The 20,000-nt window shown below is 42.7% G+C and overlaps 1 protein-coding gene across 2 annotated transcripts in view; it reads right to left on the bottom strand.

Annotated features, from left to right (window-relative positions):
* The window catches only part of Flo2 (flotillin-2), a 103,934-nt gene that overhangs the window by 40,763 nt on the left and 43,171 nt on the right, over positions 1–20,000 (bottom strand). The window contains exon 1 of one of the 2 annotated variants that reach the window (XM_076205940.1): positions 2,855–2,960. The exons of the other annotated variant lie outside the window; for it this stretch is intronic. Coding sequence (XP_076062055.1) covers positions 2,855–2,945 — 91 coding nt within the window. The 5' untranslated portion in view covers positions 2,946–2,960. Of the gene's footprint in view, positions 1–2,854; positions 2,961–20,000 lie in introns of those variants that run through there. 2 annotated transcript variants of the gene reach the window in all.

The raw sequence follows: 20,000 nt of genomic DNA, 5'->3' as shown, positions 1-20,000 counted from the left end.
TACTCTTCTACCACTCAGAAGACTTCCATCTGTCATTTGCCACAATACAGCTCGCGCAAGAAAAATTACAACATACAACACCAACATTATTAGATAAGCCCCAAACTTAAAAAATACACCTCCTAATTCTAGAAACTCTCTTTATCAAAGAGAAAAATCCAAGCTTGACTTTTCCCCCCACCATTGTCAAGATCGGTGCGATGTTCAGCACCTAACGGAACACCATTCACCCTTGTGACATTTCCATTAATTTCTAATTCCATGTGACCTATCCTCTTATCTTTGTATGCCCTTCCTTTGTATTACTAATCTATTGTATTTTCATATTTTCAACTTAATAATGTACACTGTGTAGGAAATGTCGAGATAATACAAGAATAAATCTTCATTGTGCTTTGTTTTTTGGTATACCTGTGATGAACTCTATGTCTGTTGTTAGAAAAGGCAAAAGTATTAGCAAGATCGTAGAAATGTGTATATTTCAGCCGAATATACAATTGTATGCGAGTATGTAGGAGATTCACAATTGTTTTGGATCACGTGTTGGACTCGTGATCGACAGCTATCTCTCGGAAGAGAGCTCAGAGCTCATATATGACCGGTCTATGGGTAATGCTGTGACCTTACAGGCACACCCACACCCACACCCACATACCCAACTCCCCGCCCACGAGAGTTGGAGTAACGACTCGCAGTGCAGCGACTGAAATTACTTCAGCCCTAGGCGGGATTCGAATTCGGACCGCTGTAGCAGTGGCTGCGAATGCTACCACTGCGCCATCGAGAGTGTGTGTGTGTGTGTGTGTGCAGGCAGCCACATACTGAAAACCGTAATCTGAACGCTTAACTGTCACTGAACGACAACAGCGAATACTGTCAACTTCAAGAAGTGTGTAGTTTGTCCCCAACGAACAGAGCTGCGCCTGATGACCGAAACTTTCTGATCATTCCAGCGCCATCTGTGAGCGCAGCCGAGCGGGTTAGAGCGTCGCTACTTGCGGCGGAGGTCGAGGTGACGACAGTGCCAACCCTGCCGCCAGCGAGTTGGACCAAGAGCATGGTTCATTATATTCCACGCTACAAAGTCCACTGTAAGGGGCACCTTCCTAGCACCCTGACAGGGGTAGTTCGCGACGTTAGACCGATAACAAAATACATAAATTAATAATAAAAAAAAAAAAAAAAAATCAATGTGAGGAACAATAAGGCTGGAGTGGCACTTGAACAATCGAATTATCGGGACAACAAGGGTGACTTAGAGCTTCCACAGAGACGCGTAGATTCCCATGTCTTGAGCTACATGGACCTCTGCGACGAATTTCCAACATTTACTATAAGATTCTTGCTCAAACCCAGACCATTACGGGGTTTAAAGTGATCTCGTTTAAAACCATGTTGATTAACCTAAGATGGACGACTCTGACGAAATCTGCCAATTTAGAGGATTTTGTTCCAAGACCCAAAGATTTCTTTAGGATTAGACTGATCTTATCGTCGTTAGATTACTTAAACCTTTAGATTAAACTGTCTTGTTTAACTCTATAGACTGTGGCGAATGTCACACTTGATGGATTTTGTTATGTCAAAGGGCAAACGTTTCCATTCAGGCTACAGAGAGCCCTTTGGCGTTAAAAGACTCAAAGTCCTTCGAAGCAACGACGGGAATCTCTACAGAGTCATTTATAACTAAAGCCAGTCGATTCTGTTCAGCTCCGGGAAAGACCTTGTGTCGAAGGGCCATTTCTTTTTTCCCAACCGTCATGCATTTTTGTCAAGCCAGATGACATGCCTCTTACATTGCTTCTTCAATCACAAAGCGACATTTTCTATTTATTTTTTGTTCACTCTTATCATTTGCAATACCCAAGGGACTTACTCCAGACGCAATCATCACACAAGAGACACCAAGCACCTCTTCTTACATTGTCCTACAGAAGCTTTACACATCTCTTCTGTGAGTTACTTGTGGGCCAACCCGGCGGCTGTTGCCGGTTATATCGGGGTCGTGGGCCTCCTACAAGAGAGATCCGGGGTAACGGATTAAACTGTTTCTTTAGACGATTTTATTCAGTAGGAATCTTCGATCACTTCCCTCCTCTTCCTTCCCTCCTCGTCTCCTACACCCTATTCCTCTTGACATTCTTCCCCTTGTTTTCTTCGTCTTCTCTTTCTTGTCCCCTATGTCTTCTTACACTTCTTCCTCGTCTTCTTATTCCCGTTCTTTTTCTTCTTTGTCGACCTTCCCTTGTTCGTCTTCCTCTGTCTTTCTTTTCACTTCTTTACATCTCCTCACATCCTCCTAAACTTCCTCCTCCTCCATCTCCTCTTCCTCCTCCTCCTCCTCTTCTTCTTGCGGACTTGTCTTAATCCTGTCCTCCGCTTCCTGGCGACCCAATCTAACTTGATTGGGGACGGGGGCCTCCGGTCTTGACCTTCAAACTATTCTATTACCGACCACAAGGACGGAAATCGAGGGTGACGTGGGTCTCGGCCGTTCGCGACTCTTCAGTCTCGGGGTCCCCCATGACCCCCTCAGGGAATGAAATCACCTGGCGGCAGGCATGACGTCATCTATACAGGGAGCCACGGTGATGAAGGGATTAAGGACGTTAATGAGGGCGAGGAAGACATCCGGGGTACGGACAAATTATGTTACGACATTTTCGCCCTTATGAGGAACACGGACGCGCACGCACGAACGCACGCACACGCCGGGATGGATGACCATCTCCCTACCCCGCAGAAGGAACGAGCTCACCCCGAGCACCCGAAGTTGAAAACAAATCATGGGATTTCATTATCTAAGGTTAAAAATGGATAGGGATTATCATGAATTAAGTTTTTATTTAATTACCCAAGTAATGCGGCCCTAATGTGGTTGTGCTGTGTCTCGCTGCATTCTTTCTGATCTGGGCAGTGGGCGGGAGACAGGGAGGATTCTTCATCCACGAGGAGCTAAGATGAGAGGGGGGAAAGGGTACTGGATGGGAGTGGAATGGGTGGGAGTGGGTGCGTGTCTTTGATTAGGCTACCTCCCTTATGAGGGGGAAAAGCTCTTAATGTATAGATTTTTTGTAATTTGGTGTATATCACTCATTCGGGTTAGTTTTGTGAGTACACACACACACATAGATACACATACACACAAGATGGCGGTGTCATTGAAAGCAGTCATGATGACGAGAGGGAAGAGGGGGGAAGAGGGGTGAAGAGGAGGGAGCAGGAGGGGCGCATTGGGGAAGGGGGGAAGAAAGGGGTGGGTGAACGGGGGAGAAAAGGGAAATAGAAAGTTGAGGGAGAATGAAGAAGCTGAGAGTGAGGAGGGGGGGAGGAGTGGAGGAGGGGAAGAGAAGGAGGAGGAGGGAGAGGGGAAGGAGGGGAAGAGGAGGGAGAGGGGGAGGAGGGGGAGGAATTGAAAAGAAATAAAGGAAGGGTTGAAGAGGGCCAAGTACCTGTGTAAAAGAGAAAAGGCAGGAAGAAGGTCAAAGTCGGTTTTTTTATCGATGGACACACAAAAGACTCGAAGGGAAAACATGTTGGTTCTTACAAGGTCAGGCAAGGTCACGCATTTTTGGCCTCCTCAACACGGTGGTTATCTTCAAGTGCTTCATTCTGGCTAAAGACAAATGAGATGGGGGATACGGGTACAGGGCGACCCCCTGCTTGAAGATACTTCTATCGAGCGAGACCACCATTTGGCTATCTGGTCATAACCCCCCCTAAAAAAAAAAAAAAAAAAAAAAAAAAAAAAAAAAATTGGGAGCACTGTCTAGATTGGTCTCTGAGTGGCGTCAGACGATCTCATTACCCTATAACAGGGGTCTAACCAGGTCTCGCACAAAGACGTAATAAAATCACCTGACGACAGGTTGGCCAGGAAATCAGAAATGGTGACGTCAGGCCTTTCCAGACCCCTTTCCGTTCCTGGTGGTCCTTTCTCTTTCATTACCATAGTTTACCCCGCTCCCCCATCGGTGGCGGACTTTATATATTTTGTTCTGGGGTCTCGACCGGACAGGCCCCCCTCTAAATTGCCCCACGTCTGACCCCCCTTTAAAAAAAAAAAAAAAAAAATGCATATAGATTGACAACAATGAATAAATGAACAAAAGAAATAAAAATAAATTAACATATAAAGAGACTCACTGGGCTGATTTGGTTTAATATATATACATATATATATACATTACACACACGTACATTTTTTCTGAGCAATACTGAATCGAGACCATATAAAAATAAATGAATAAAATACATAAATTGATAAAACGAAACCAGTGTGTGGGCGTGGTGGTGGAGTGGGTGGGTGGGCGCCCTTCCACCTGCTTGGTCACCGTCCTCCACGACGTCCCTGTGGTCCTTCACGCGACATTTTGTCAACAGGTGGATCATTTTTCATTCACCGCTGTGGAGCACTGGCTTCGTCCTCGCTCCATCCTACGTCGAACCCGGGGCAACACCACCGGCTACCGGTGACTGCTCTTCCTCGTTCTGGAAGTCCTAACACACTGATCAAAGGTGATGTCACAATGTCTGCTGAATACAGCCTTACGTACTGGACAGTGCTTTAACTTTCATTGTCTGTCGCCATGCGATTTTATTCGTCTCTGTAGAATTCCCTTGGGAGCTGAGGGGGTTCGTGGCTGTATTTTGTCACCAAGAACCAGCGCTTCTATTTTTTTTTTTTTTTTTTTTTTTTAGATGTGTCTCCAACCACAAAAGAATGCTTCATGCGTCTGGTCCGTAGGGGTGTGAGTGACTTCCCTAGACAAAAATAAAACCATGCCATCCGTCAATATCCTATCCTGGTTGGTTCTGTTGTAGAGGATGGGAAGGGGAAGCTATGAAGGGTAAGAAGGGAAAGAAGGAAAAGGGAAGGAGCATTTCGTAGGGAAAAGGAAGGGAGGGATGGGCAACGAGGGATAAAGGAGGGAGGAAGGGAGGGAGGTGGGAGGGAGGGAGGGAGGTGGGAGGAAGAAGGGAATGAATAGACGGGCAAAAGCGTTACGGAAATAGACCGGCCGAGTGAGGAAAAATGGAGGGGGAGGGGAAAGAAACACAAAGAAGAGGGAAAGGAGAAGGAGCAGCAGGTAAGGGGGTGAGGGGGAAAGGGAGAGAGGGGGAAAGGGAGAGAGGGGGAAAGGGAGAGAGGGGGAGGGGGAAAGGGGAGAGGGGGAGGGGGAAAGGGGAGAGGGGGAGGGGGAAAGGGGGAGGGGGAAAGGGAGAGAGGGGGAGAGAGGGAGAGAGAGAGAGAGAGAGAGAGAGAGAGAGAGAGAGAGAGAGAGAGAGAGAGAGAGAGAGAGAGAGAGACGGTCAGGAAGGAAGAGGGTGGAATAGGGCTGGAGTGAAGATCACCGTCAGCAAAAGGAGAGAATGGAAAGTTAAGAGGAAGAAAAGAGGGGGGGATGGAGGGAAGAGGGGGGGATGGAGGGAAGAGGGGGAGGGTAGGGAAGAGGGAGGAGAGGAGAGCTGCGGGATCAAAGTGCCACTGACAAAGATCACCTTCTACACATGCATGTGCGTGTGTATGTGTATATGTGTTTATATGTGCGTGTGTGTACATATGAGTGCACGTGTGTGTGTGTGTGTGTGCACGCGCACACTATGACCGCACGCCATTTCTATAACTACAGTATAACCAGTGTCAAACAAATATTGTTCCTCTGTCCAGACGATTTCATGAATTCTTTTCATACATATTCCACAGACATTTTGTCCCTTATTTGAACGCAGCCTTCCACCTCTTTTGAGGTCACAAGCACTGTCAGCCTCTCTAAGCTTCTCATACCAACTTTTAATACTCTTAGTGACTGGTAGATCCCGTTCACACTCGCTTCTGAATCTTCGCCCAACTGTTTCGAATATGCTTCATGATACCTCGAACTACAATGCGCTTTCCCCTTCAAAGACGCCATCTTGATACTGCTCCAGGGGGAGGGAGGGAGGGATGGAGGGGGTGGTGGGGAAATATCTGTAAAATATGCATGAATAAATGTATGACTTTGTCTACATATTGTTACAATATTCATGTCTCTACGAGTATGTAGATCGGCTTCTGACATGATTTTTCATGATCAGGTGAAGACTTTACACTCGTGTTGTTTATCATCCATTTGGGTAATCAATTATATCGAGTCAAGTGCACACTTAGACACATGCAAGTGGGTAAAATTAATAATCTTTTTAATAAAATATCTGGATTTTTTTTTGTAAAATCACAGAAAATGGTGTATAGTTTTGCCCCAAAAATATAAATCACTCCAATAAAATACATGAGTAATTAAATTACAATAATAATGCCAGTAGTAACCTTGTTGCTATTTCAGTATTCTATGCTCTTTCAGCATCTTTTGTATAGCACAGGTCTGAAATAAATTTAATAACGATCTCTTTTAGCAACACTCTCGGATAGGGAATAGAAAAGAAACACAAAGAAACAAACAAGATTAATTACATAAGTGTTAGGCGTGACACGGGCCAAAGGATTTTTTTTTTTTTTTTTGGGGGGGAGGTGAATTGTCAAAGGTATGTTTTGTTTTCTTTCGCACAAGACAGACACGTAACTCCCACCTCCAACCCCACCGGTGGATTGGGGGTAAGGGAGGGGGTGTTGCATCGAAAGGCTTAAATCAAAGTCGTTCGCTAACTACCCTAAGGTCTCTTGGCGCCCTCGGGTACACAAAGAGCAAAGCGATGTTATCGAGTTTGAGATTTTTGTTTCTTTTTTCTTCCTCTGTGTTATGTAGTTTCTTCTTGAATGTGAGGTCACCACAGGTAACGTGGGGGGGGGGTCACCTTCATATTCAAGATATCAATCTCTCCCTCTCATAATATATATATATATATATATATATATATATATATATATATATATATATATATTTGTGGTCACAGCCTCGCTGCATGGCAGTAACAAATCACCTCTGGCTCAAACTCCGAGGGTTACTGGTGGCTGTCACTTGCCCTAGCTGTCCCAACACTTTGGGTTAAAGTTGGCGGTTTCGGCTGCAGGTAAATTCTACATGTTCGGAGAAGCTTATATATATATATATATATATATATATATATATATATATATATATATATATATATATATATATATATATATATATATATATATAAACAAATCTTTTTTGTCTCACCAACTTCATACACACACTGCATAACACGCAATTATACTCTCACCTTCGTTTATCAATTCTTTATTTCCTTCTTTATTTATATTTTATTCATTTCTTATCTATTTTAATCTATTTTATTATCTAATTATTTTTGCTGCTTGTAAGACATGGCATTTCACAAGTGGACTACATAGGACAAGAGGAGTCTCCGCTTTGACATTTCAGGCGCACGCACGCACGCGCAAGCACACACACACACACACACACACACACACACACACACACACGAATCGAAGATAATTTCTACGTAAATGTATCAACGGGTAGGACAAAAACACGAAGTGAAACTAAAAACGAAATAATAATAAATAAATGAATAAATAAATGAGATAAATTAATAAAGTCAAAACACAAGAAAGACATAACGACTTAGCCTCCTAGATGGAAATTATCAACAAATTTAATTGACTCCCAACTGTGGTAATCGAAGCCCAAGCAATAGAGAAACTTACATAAAATATATGGCGGAATAAACAGAAACCAAAGGTAAGGAACAGGCACCAAGAACACCAGAAAAGCAACACGCTGACAACACAAATCGTTATCATTGTATTTGTGTGTGTGTAAAATTCATCATGGTCTTGGATCACGTGTTGGACTCGTGATCGACAGTTATTAACCTCCCGGATGAGAGCTCAGAGCTCATGTATGACCGATCTATGGGTAATGCTGTAACCTTACACGGACACACACACCCAGCCCCCAGCCCACGAGAGTTGGAGTAACGACCCGCAGCGCAGCGATACTGAATTTATTTCAGCCCTGGGCGGGATTCGAACCCGGACCTCCATAGTGGCAGCCGGGAACTCTAACAACCGCGCGAGGTGTGTGTACGTGTGTGTGTGTGTGCGTGTGTGTATGATCCAGGACCGTGGTGAATCACGCAGATGGAAACTAAATGCAATTGCACGATCCACAGGAGAGACAAGCCTTCGAGGATGCTTGGCCGATTCAAAAGATTACTCCGATTCACTCAGACTAAAAGGGAAAAGATAATGAGAACACAAATACGAACACACACACAGATGGTTTCGTAATTGTTTGCGTTACGCTCTGAGATTGCCTCAAATCAAATGACATTTACTTTGAATTAAAGTACGACACAAGGAACATAACGAAATTGGACCATTTCTAAAGTACCATCTACATAAACACACACGCGCGCACACACACACACACACTGTATATCTATGCTGAGATTACGGCCTGTTCATGGCGTGAAAGGGCTTTACTAACACTGCAAGCCCTTACTGTCTCCCTTGAGCAAAGAGATGGGTGTATGATGTACAAGATCATAGCATCACCCGTGGCTTAGAGAGAACGAGGTTTGAGCTCTCATCTGGGAAGGTTATATATGTATATCACCAATCCAGCACGTGATCCAAGACCATGATAATTTGCCCCACACGCGGGCGCGCACACACGCACACAAAAACACACACACACACACACACACACACACACATACATACACAAAGGGGTAAACAAGCTTCCACTTGTATTTCAAACCGTTACTGCACCCTCTTAAACGAGGGGATGAATGTGTAGTGTGTATAAGGTTACACTACCCAGTTATTGGATTCTATGAGCTTTGAACTCTCAATAGGATACATAGCTATCGATCAAAAGTCCAACACGTGTGAATTACACACACACACACACATACACACACACACACACACACGCACATACACACGCACGCACATACACACACACGCACACGCACGCACAGGAGGAAATAGCTGAACGTGCAAAGGAACTGAAAGGACTCACATTCACAGAGGAGACAATGGGAGAGACGTAGGCAAGACGACAGAAAAGTCACGGAGTTCTATTGGTCACTCGTTCTTCGTTCAGAACGAGTGTGCCGAAGAATGAGGCGGACCCATTCCGTATATAGTCAGGAATTCGCTTCAAACACAAGAGACGACCGTCCAAAAGTAAAGAGGCGGCCATCTATACAGTTGGCAAAATTTCCGCGCGGACCACCTGCACGGGAAGATTGGATGACCCGGCAACAGTGCGTCTGTGTGTGTCTTCGCTTGGTTGGCCAACCTGGGGTTCCTCCTGAGTGCTCAGACGAAGACAATGTGACCCTAGTTACGGCCCAAAACCTAGGTCAAAGATAGAATATGATCCCGTACAAAAAAAAAAATAAAATAAAATAATAAATAAAATAAAATAAATAAATAATAATAATCTTAACGTGATGGGGTCCGGACCTAATTGTGTGTCACGCTTAACTCTTAAGATATCACTCAGCAATCGTATAAAATAAATGTTAAGAGAAATGTTGAAAGTATCGACTTATTGTGGTAAATTGTCGGTAACAAAAGACGGTGGTTGGAATTGGCAAGGAGACAAAAGCCTCGTGCACGACTAAATTTAAAGGAAAAACTTAAGATCGTGTTAGCAATCAGAAATCTATAGAGCAACGTGGAAAGAGAGAGAGAGGAGGGAGAGAGAGAAAGAGAGAGAGAGAGTGTATTAAAAAGTATAAGGATGAGATGAAAGATCAAAGGAAAGTAGAATCTATGTCCAATTTGAAAATATGATCCACAATCCACAAAGGAGACGGTAAAGAATGGCAAAAGTTTAAGAATAAGACGAGGCCAAACAATGTGCGACACAATATACTCCCAACATTAGAAAAACAAAATATGATCATGCTTACACCCTACGTACCTTATACGGAAGAAATTAGATACATGACACTTAGCGTGTATTATGTTCCATGTGTCAGGATTTCAGACTCATAATCTCAGGTGCCCCCATACTAACAAACCTCTTCGATACAAGGCAAATAAAAAGAAATATATGAACCTCACGAATACGAACTGTGCAGACAATAAACACATGGCATGTGATAGCCACTCAATATATATATATAATATATATATATATATATAAAATTAAAAAATCATCTGGTTAAATAAGCACGTGCCAAGGCCACCAATACTTGGTTGTCGTCAGACGATTTTATTCATTATTTGGCGAGTTACTCCGGAAATTATGTTATGGGCACAGCATGACAGGCGCGGAGGAATCAGTACGACAGTGAAACGGTATGGTTAAAAAAAATCAGTCATATTCGTTTCTTCTTTCTTTTTCAGGTGTCAGTACTTTAGAATTTATGGCCTGCAATTTCACCAGCTCTTCTGTCCTTCGGGACAATCCCGCGCCAGTGTCCTATGCTGGTTCTGTGAGTCAAAGGTATCTCAGGTTCATAAGTCCTGTTTTCGGTAGGAAGTTGTAGAGAGATGACAGAGGTACAGTTGCTTTGTCGCATATGATTTGGTGTAGAGTTGTTGTAGTTGGACGGGAGTAAATTGTAGAGTAGGTAGTTATTGTCTGGTATTGTGTAAGCTGGCCAGTCTTTCAACATGTCGCCTCTCGAACGCTGATCTAAAATGGCTACTACCGACAGAATGGTCAGACTAGACACCATATGTAGATGCAACCTTTATCAAATGTACGTTTTTCATGTGTACTTGAAAATAGCTTCAACAAGCGAAACACTGTGCATTTCATAAAGGTACCTTCCTAACATGGTGTCTATTCTGACCACAGAGAGCGTTCCTTTTGCAGCTCCCCCCGAATGTCATAGTGCTCTGACAGTCCCTGCACGCCCTGCACGACAATAACATAACGATCAATATCTCCGCTCCAACGTTTATCGAACACCTTTCCTATCGTGCACAGGTGTACGAGACGAGACCATAGTGATAATATACCCAACCCCTCTTGGGCCTGGTCAGGACACGCGAGTGTCCACGAGCTACTAAACCGCTATCAAGTTTTCATCTATCTCTATTTGGGTCCGTGCGTGCGTGCGGATTCGTGTGTGTGCGTGTTTGTATACTTAATTTAACTAAATGTAAATGTACTGGAAAAATACAACTGCAATGTCCTGCCTCTTTCCGTTTGTCAAAGTTGGCTTTGAATACACATTTCTATTCATTTAGTCCTCCCTGTTTTTCTCCAAGAATCTATGCATCTGTTTCTTGACGTCCTTCATGAACCTTATCAGTTCACATTTTCCACGCCGTCTTTTTCGCTCACCGTCCCACAAAGACATCTTTCCAGAAAACTAGAAAATATTGTTCCATTCCTTCCGCTGTTCTGAACACGGTAATCAAGTCACCTTTCTTTTTTCTTTTAATGAAGATATAGTTTTACCCCCATCCCATCTCCCTGTCTGCTATTCAAAGGACTATTTTGATCGCTGTTATTTGCATTCTCTCTAGCTTATATTCTTTCTGTGCGAGCACAACCACTCTGCTGCACATTCCGATCTGGGACGGATGAAGTTCTCTGTGCTTTGGATCAACTCGTCCATAAAGTGAAACGCCACTCAATATATATATATATATATATATTATATATATATATATATATATATATATATATATATATATATATAGAGAGAGAGAGAGAGAGAGAGAGAGAGATAGAGAGAGAGAAGAAAAAAAATATTAATGGCCGCCTCGTTGTACTCTTCTCCATCCTCAATAACTTACGCTTTGTAATACTGAAATCTATTTTCCTCGCTTAGATGGATCCCTTCTCCAGTTAACTAATGACAATTATATTTTATAGTCATAAGAACACAAGAATGAAGGAGACCGTAAGAGGCCATAAGGCCTACACTAGGCAGTTCCATGTCCATTACCACCTATCATCCCCATCCATAAAGTTGTCTAATCTTTACTTAGTTCTTGCCTATTTCCTTCTTAAATATAAATATATCCAATTTAAATCCATTACTCGAATAGTATCAGTAAAAATTCCTCTTTCTCTCTATTTCTCGTGTTTGTAATCTTTCCCAATCTATTCTTAAAATCTATAGAAAATATCCTTCCTGCAGTTATGTCAATGTTATTTGTCTCTTGGTTCTTTATCTCCTACTAATGGAAATTCCGGTGGTACATGGTCATTCTTTTCCTGTGAATCACATCTACCTAAAAAATAAACTACACTGAGTTATTTGGTAAACAGTTCATCCAATCTCGTTAGCGTGCCGTCTACTTTTATTCTTGTGGTACATTTAACCAGTAGGTCTATGCATTTTTCTATTGCTCTATCTAACAAAGTGTTACCCTAAAAGTCTTTATTTCCACTTTTTTCCTCCTCCAATTTACCATTTTGACCCGTTGTCCGTGTGTGTGTGTGTGTGTTCGCGTGCGGGCAAGTATGCCCAAAGTTAAGCACGTGAGAAATGGTCAGACGACATGACGTCATATCAAATTTTCCCAGTTGTGACACATCCTCTTTTGAAGAGGAATGTCACAATCACTGTAGTTCATGCGGAAAAATTCGATCATTTACCAAACTGGAGAGGAGCTGAAGTACTGCATAAAGGTTTTGATAAATTCACTAGAAGAATTGTAGAATTAGCATATATTTCAACTAAGAATTCATCGAACCATCGAGGAGGATTTATCAATTTAGCAAGACAAACTAATATTTTAATTCTAGAACACGCCAGAAAAACGACCTTTCCCAAGTATCCGACAAGATAACTAAGTTTAGCACATAAACTTCAATTACAGTTTTCCGTACACTCTCTGAAGAAGTTCTACGCGAACGAAACGTTAGTGTTTAGGGTTCCGTGCCTTCCCGTGTTTATGTTCTCCATCATACAAATAATTTGTCTAAAATACTTAATATATATATATATATATATATATATACATATATATAAAGAGTATAAGGGTGAGACATAAAATGATGGGTCACATGGGGAGCAGATGAGAAAGGAAGAAAAAAAAAGGAAGAAAAAAATGAGGAAAATATACATATATACACAACGACATCCTAAGTCTTCGAAAGGATATTTGATTCGAATGAACGTCAAAGGGAAGGAGGGAAGAGGAAGGAAGGGAAGGAGGAAAGGAAGGTGGAATGCAGATTGGGAAAGAGGGAGGGAAAGAGGGAGGGAGGGAGGGAGGGAGGGAGGGAGGAAGGGAGGGAAGGGAGGTGGGGGAATTCCAATCTTATCACAATCCACAAAATCTCCTGCCCAGGTAGCCAGCCACTGATAGCTTATCAACGCTTTACGCAAAACGACGTCATGTATCGTAAATCATTCGACGACTTTCGGCGTGTACGACCATTCTACGACCTTCCGAGGAGAGAAGGGCACTTCTAGTCGTCGTCAGGTGTTATTCAGTTGAAGGGGGAACCTCCCCCACTCCACCACCCCAAAAAAAAAAAAAAAAAAAAAAAAAAGACTAGTTACTCATGCCCCATTCATTTCCGTGGAGTATTGTTTAGATAATGGAACAATGTTATCTACCTTGCCTGACAAGCATTATGACTATAAATAGACATAACTCATAGGAAAAATGCAATTGAGAGGAAAGTAAAGACAAATGTACAGAAAACACATACATACACACACACACACGCGTGCGCACATAGATACAGAACAACCCCCAATAAAATGATTGTGAGATTATGTATAGTGCCACCTAGTCTGTAAAACTATTTTCATATCATATTACACGCTTCTCTATCGTTCGTCACTTCGATAATTCTATATCAAAATGGTTCGAAATTACATTGAGAAATACTCCAAGGCAAGATAGAGAATCATCAAAGAGTTGGGTGTCTACCTGGGAACTTGGCTGTGATGATCATCCTCAAAACAAAGGATAGAATTTGGCCCTTCATACACACGTCTGAGCTAGGAAATGATGGATAAGACAGATGACATGAAAATGGTATGAAGAAAAGAGAAACGGGTTCTTCAGAAGGGGGAGCCATTTGTGGCCGCCCGGGGAGGAAGAACAGATACTCGAAATGGAAGTGGAGGAGGAGGAGGTTGTGGAGGTGATGGAAGTGGAGTGCTTCGGGAGTTCAAGTAAAAAAGAAAAACGCAAAACCTCCACACGCAGACTTAAAACAGATGTGCGAGTATGGGCGAGGAGAGGAGGAGGAGGAGGAGGAGGAGGAGGAGGAGGAAGAACAAAATTCTGACATGGTGCGGACTTTCAAAGAGAATACCCAACGGACAATAATTTACATTTCAGAGGCAGAAGGAAGGAAAAGGCCAGAAAACTGTAAGTATGGGGGTAGGATATAAAGTGGGGTGTTCCTGGGGAGGAAGGGAAGATTCTGGGAAAGAAGGAAAGGCCTCCAACGAGATGAAAACATAGATGCGGAAGAGATATACGGGACAGTAAAGAGGCCAGGGTACGTAGTTGACGCAGGAGACGGATGAGAAGGTAGGTCACTCCAGGGGTCCACCATATGTTAAAGCTAAAATGTCACTGGAAAGGAGAAGAGGGAGGCGAAAACATTGGTGTTGAACAGGGGAAAAAGAAACGAAGGAGATATATGAGACAGCATAAAGGTCAGGACGGGGAGGGAGGCAAGGAAGGAACATAAAGCCCGGGGAACCCATGTATGTTACATGAATCAGGGCTAACACGCCTTCCGAGCGGGTGTGCATGTATACACGTACATTGTGTATATTAACGTACATGCGCTAATCTAAACTTACAGCACGCGAGGATCCTGTGACAGGGTGCAAGGTGTCGGTTAGTTACAACTCTGGAAGCAAGAGTTATTCCGTCGTATGCTTTGCTAATGGAGTATCGATCTTGCAATTACACATAAGCCCAGGCCTCCTTTTCTTGGAATCGTGGCTGTCAGAACCACAAACTGGTGCAGCAATGGAGGATGTAACACACTATTCCGACTCCTCCATAATAAATGACACTTTCCCTTGTATTCTAGCTGTCACTAGAAGATTTATTCACTGTTGTGATAACCTCTAGATAGCAAAGGGAATTCTAGAAGTCCCTTTTGCCTTGTCGAGTGTCTTCCATCTATTCTAGTTACAATATTATGGTAAAACGGAAAATTCCCTTCCATGACCTTCAATAAGCGTCCCTATACAATAAGTACACTGTAGCAGTGTTATTCCTTCTCGATCGGCCGATGCGCTAGAGGTCGTCTTTATAATTCTTCACCTATTCACGTTCCTTCCCTTAACATGGTTTGTTAATATCTTTATTCCTTCTATCTCGTCTCCCAAAGTATTACAACAAATATTTGATTCTTCCTTTTTCCTCTACGTTGCTCTTCCCTGTCTTTTGTGTCTCGTTCCCTCATTTTCCTTTCTCCTGTACTTCATTACAATAGTTTTAAACCCTTGGAAACATCGGCGCTTCCTCTTAAGTGGATTCCAAAAGGGTCCATCACGGTAGCCTAAGATTTTTTTTGTGAGGTGTTCACCGTATAACATGCATGAATATACTTGACCCGAGACTCACATTTCCCATTAGTAATTACGTTATTTCCCCATGACCACGTGATTAATGACGTGTCTACCTAATGTTTAGATGTTATTCCCCAAATGGAACTGTTGATTTTTTTCATTTTGAAAATGGGGGGAGGCGAGTTAAAGGAGCGTGGCACTAACGGGCAACCATGGAGGGGCACAGCGAGAAAAAAAAAAAAAAAAAAAAAAAAAAACTGTGCCTTCGAGTTTTTCCATTCCTACCTCCCACTCTCTCTCTCTCTACGGCTTCGGGAATAACCTCCAACCTATGGACACATGAGAACGACTATGATGGAATCTGAAGAGGAGAGGAAAGAATCAATTCCCTATGAAACAAGACATGTAAGTTTCATGATAGATATAAAACGCCTTTGGTGGTGGAGGTGGTGGTGGTGATGATAATGATAATGATGATGATGGTCATATACCATTTCTTGTTTAACTTGTAGGATCCTCAGGGGGTAATGCTGTACAATAAACACTCAAAATATCGAGCTAATTGGGGGGAAAGTCTTGATCGATATATCCGAAAGTTCGGTATATCCGAAGGTTTTCTTATAACGAACTTTCTGGTCGGTTTATAAGATGGAAGTTTGGTGCATACTGTCCAACCAATGCACCAGTTACAATACTTAAGCGTGGCATCCGATGCATCACAACATACTCAACCTCGCTTACCGACGGTCAACTTTATATCGCTTGTGTAACATGAACAAGGGATAAAGAGAGGGCAAAGAGTGGGGAGAGGGAGAGTGATAAGTAGGAGAAAGAATACACGGAAGTAGAAAAGAAAACGGAAAGAATACAAAGATGGACAACGAAAAAAAAAAAAAAAAAGGAGAATGGGGAATGGAGAACGAAGAGTTGGAAGAAATAGAGATGGGGTAAAAGAGTACGGAGGAGGTAGAGGAAGAAGAAGAAGAAAAAAAGAAGAACGAGAAGAGGAAGAAAAATAAGTAGTAGAAGAAGGAGAAGGAGAATAAGGAGAAGGAGAAGAAGTAGAAGGGTAAGTAGCAGAAACAAAAAGAACGAGAAGAAGAAGAATGAGAAGAAGAATGAGAAAAAGGAGAAGAAGAAGAAGAAGGAGGAGGAGGAGAAGAAGAAGGAAGAGAAGAAGGAGGACAAGATGAAGAAGAAAGAAGAAGAAGAATGAGAAGGAGTAGGAGAAGAAGAAAAAGGAGGAGAAGAGGGAGTAGAAGAAGAAAGCGAACAAGGAAGTGGGTAAGGGACGGGAGGCTCTGGTGGAAAGAAAGGAAGCTGAAGGCGCGGCGAGAACAACAACAACAACAACCAAAGACAATTGGGGACAACATGGAGGAGAGAGAGGCGGCGATGGCGAGGCCAAGACAAGGGGAGAGAGAGGGAGGGAGAGAGAAGAGAGACAGAAAGAGGAGAGAAGAGAGAAAGAGAAAAAGAAGAGAGAGAAGAAAGAAAGAGGAAAAGAGAGAAAGAAGAAAGAAGAGATAGAAAAGAGAAAGAAGAGAGAGAGAAAGAAGCGATTGAGAAAGAAGAGAGCGAGAAGAGAGAGAGAGAGAGAGAGAGAGAGAGAGAGAGAGAGAGAGAAGACCCGACAGCAGGCACATGATGCGAAAGGACCTGATTACAATTGCATGGTCAAACGGCCAACAGGGCAAGGAGGCTGGCAAGTAGATAGGCAAGCAGGGAGGCTGGCAAGTAGACAGACAGGCAGGGAGATATATACGAGTATGTGTATGTGTGTGTGTGTGTGTGTGTGTGTGTGTGTGTGTGTGTGCATGTGAGTGCGCACGTGCGTGTTTATCTAGTTGTAGTGTACAGGAAAGGGAGAACGTTCGTGGGGTCCTGTCTCTTCTCCAGTTACTATACCTAGCCTTAAATTCGTGTATTGTCCTAACTTGTGTGTGTGTGTGTGTGTGTGTGTGTGTGTGTTTATGACGAGCTTGCACCAGGAGACGCTTAGCTGCAGCCAAAGTGGTCACCTTTGCCCTATGTGTTCAGGCTGCCACACGGTGGTCGTCAGACTCGAAGCATGATCACGACATCAGAGATGGAAATGAACGCACAACTACGCCAATTGGAAAAATATATTTTATATATATATATATATATATATATATATATATATATATATATAATAATATATATATATAAAATATATATATATATATATAAAATATATATATATATAATATATATATATATATAATATATATATATAGATATATATATATATATATATATATATTTAAATATATATATTTATATATATATACAAATTGTACAAAACTGAATGGGTCCTAGTGATTAGAGATACATTTTAACAACCACAACACACTTTAATTCTACGCCATCAACATCGGGAGACCCAATGGGACAACATGCAGAAATTGAAATATGGTACTCCTGAGGACTCGAACTCAGCAATCATATGACAAGTGCCATAGTAACTAACCAATCTCTCTTGATGGCGTAGTTAGTCAGTTACTGCGGCACTTGTCATGTGATCGCTGAGTTCGAATCCTCGGCAGTACCATATTTCAATTTCTGCATGTGGCCCCATTGGGTCTCCCGATGTTGATGGCTTAGAATTAAAGTGCATTGTGGTTGTGGTTGTTAATATATATATATATATGAACAAATTAAATAAACAAGAGGAAAAAATAATAAATAATCTTAATCTCTTCACTTCCATGGCCTCTCCAACTTTTTCTCGAAATCCTAGTATATAGGGCAAAGGTGGCAAAACAGAGACTACCATGGGAAACAAAAGGTGCGAGAGCTTAGTGTGACAATGAAGCGACGGGTTTAACTCTCCTATTTGTTTTATAAAGCGAAAGAAAGGTTAGAAGCTTGTCTTCCAAATCCGACCACCTTGCATTCACACTCTCCTTTCCTCTTGAACACTCGTATGCTCTGGGCGCACACCACAACCGCTGGTAACCTACTTACATTTATTTATGAACATTTGAGGGTGTGTGTGTGTGTGTGTGTGTGTGTGTGTGTGTGTGTGTGTGTGTGTGTGTGTGTGTGTGTGTGTGTGTGTGTGCGCGTGTGTGATTTACAAACGGTCTTGGATAAAGTGTTGGGTTCGTGATCGACAGCTATCGCCCTCCCAGATGAGAGCTCAAAGGTTCTATATGGCCCAATCTATGGGTAATACTTTGACCTTACACACACGAACATCCAACTCCTTGCCCACAAGAGTTGGAATGCCGGCTCGCAGTCCACCGATACTGACATTTATAGTTCTAGGTGAGACTAACTCGGATCGCTGATGTAGCGGTCGAGCGCGGTACCATCATACCATCCAGCCGTATGTGTGCACGCGCGGACGTATAGGCGAAATAGAGAGATAGGGGGAGAGAGAGAGAGAGAGAGAGAGAGAGAGAGAGAGAGAGAGAGAGAGAGAGAGAGAGAGAGAGAGAGAGAGAGAGAGAGAGAGAGAGAGAGAGAGAGCGTGAAAGGTTATCTGAAAAGACACATCCGGCCTTGGTATTCCCTGTACCATTTCATCCATTTGCCGACACCATCTCTCCACAGTTAGACAACACGAAGATAATCACTGCACCAACGTGCTACCGACATGCCACATGACTCTTCTGGACACGTGGATTTAACAATGCATCCACACGCGTTTGACTCTCCTAAACAGCTTACGCCAGGAGGCACTAAGATGTGGTTCAGAAATAAGGGGGGGAGGGAGGGAGGGAGGAGGGAGAGCTAACGACTCCCAATTGAAAAAAACAAGTTTTTTGCAACAATCAATACGTGTATGTATATGTATGCATGCATGTATCAAATGAGAGCATATCCCGGATGCCGTCGCCATCCCCGCGATATCTCTGGGCAAGCACCCGTGCAGGACCCCCTCTCCACCCCAAACAACTTTCAGCAGGTACAGTCAACTTGCTTTAGCCTCTGGACGACCATTTCGTCTCCTCCACAGAGTGTTGTCTCCTATGGACATAAATCTGTGACTGGGATCATATGATGTACATACGTACATGCATACACACAAACACACGTACACACACATACAAACACACTCGCATAGGACCAACGCCGTCTATGAATTCCTCTGCCCGCATTTGAAGACTGTATACTTCGTCCCACTTTCTATTAAAGTATGACGGTATCTCTTTGAGAGAGAGAGAAAGAGAGAGAGAGAGAGAGAGAGAGAGAGAGAGAGAGAGAGAGAGAGAGAGAGAGAGAGAGAGAGAGAGAGAGAGAGAGAGAGAGAGAGAGAGAGAGAGAGAAATGCTAGTATAATCTACTCATGATAACCGCAGCTTAAAGATACTGGAAGTTAGAGAGGAAAAAAAAATCTATTAAACATGAGCAACGTGGCGCCACATCACGACTCTCCCCGGCGGGGAACAGTCCACGAAGTGCCACAGGAACACCTCGTGCCCAGATCCAGAACCTCAGTCTCATTGTGTTTTACCCTTTCACTTTCATTATTAAATGTATATAATGCTGTACAAACTACAAAATCATTTTACTCCATCTCCATAAAGAAGTAATGTCTGCAATCTGGATGATTAAATGTA

This window comes from Oratosquilla oratoria, chromosome 22 (genome assembly GCF_046742065.1).
Source record: "Oratosquilla oratoria isolate Oo_2021 chromosome 22, ASM4674206v1, whole genome shotgun sequence".
Taxonomy (NCBI): Eukaryota; Metazoa; Arthropoda; class Malacostraca; order Stomatopoda; family Squillidae; genus Oratosquilla; species Oratosquilla oratoria.
This window is presented reverse-complemented; position numbering and strand designations above follow the sequence as displayed.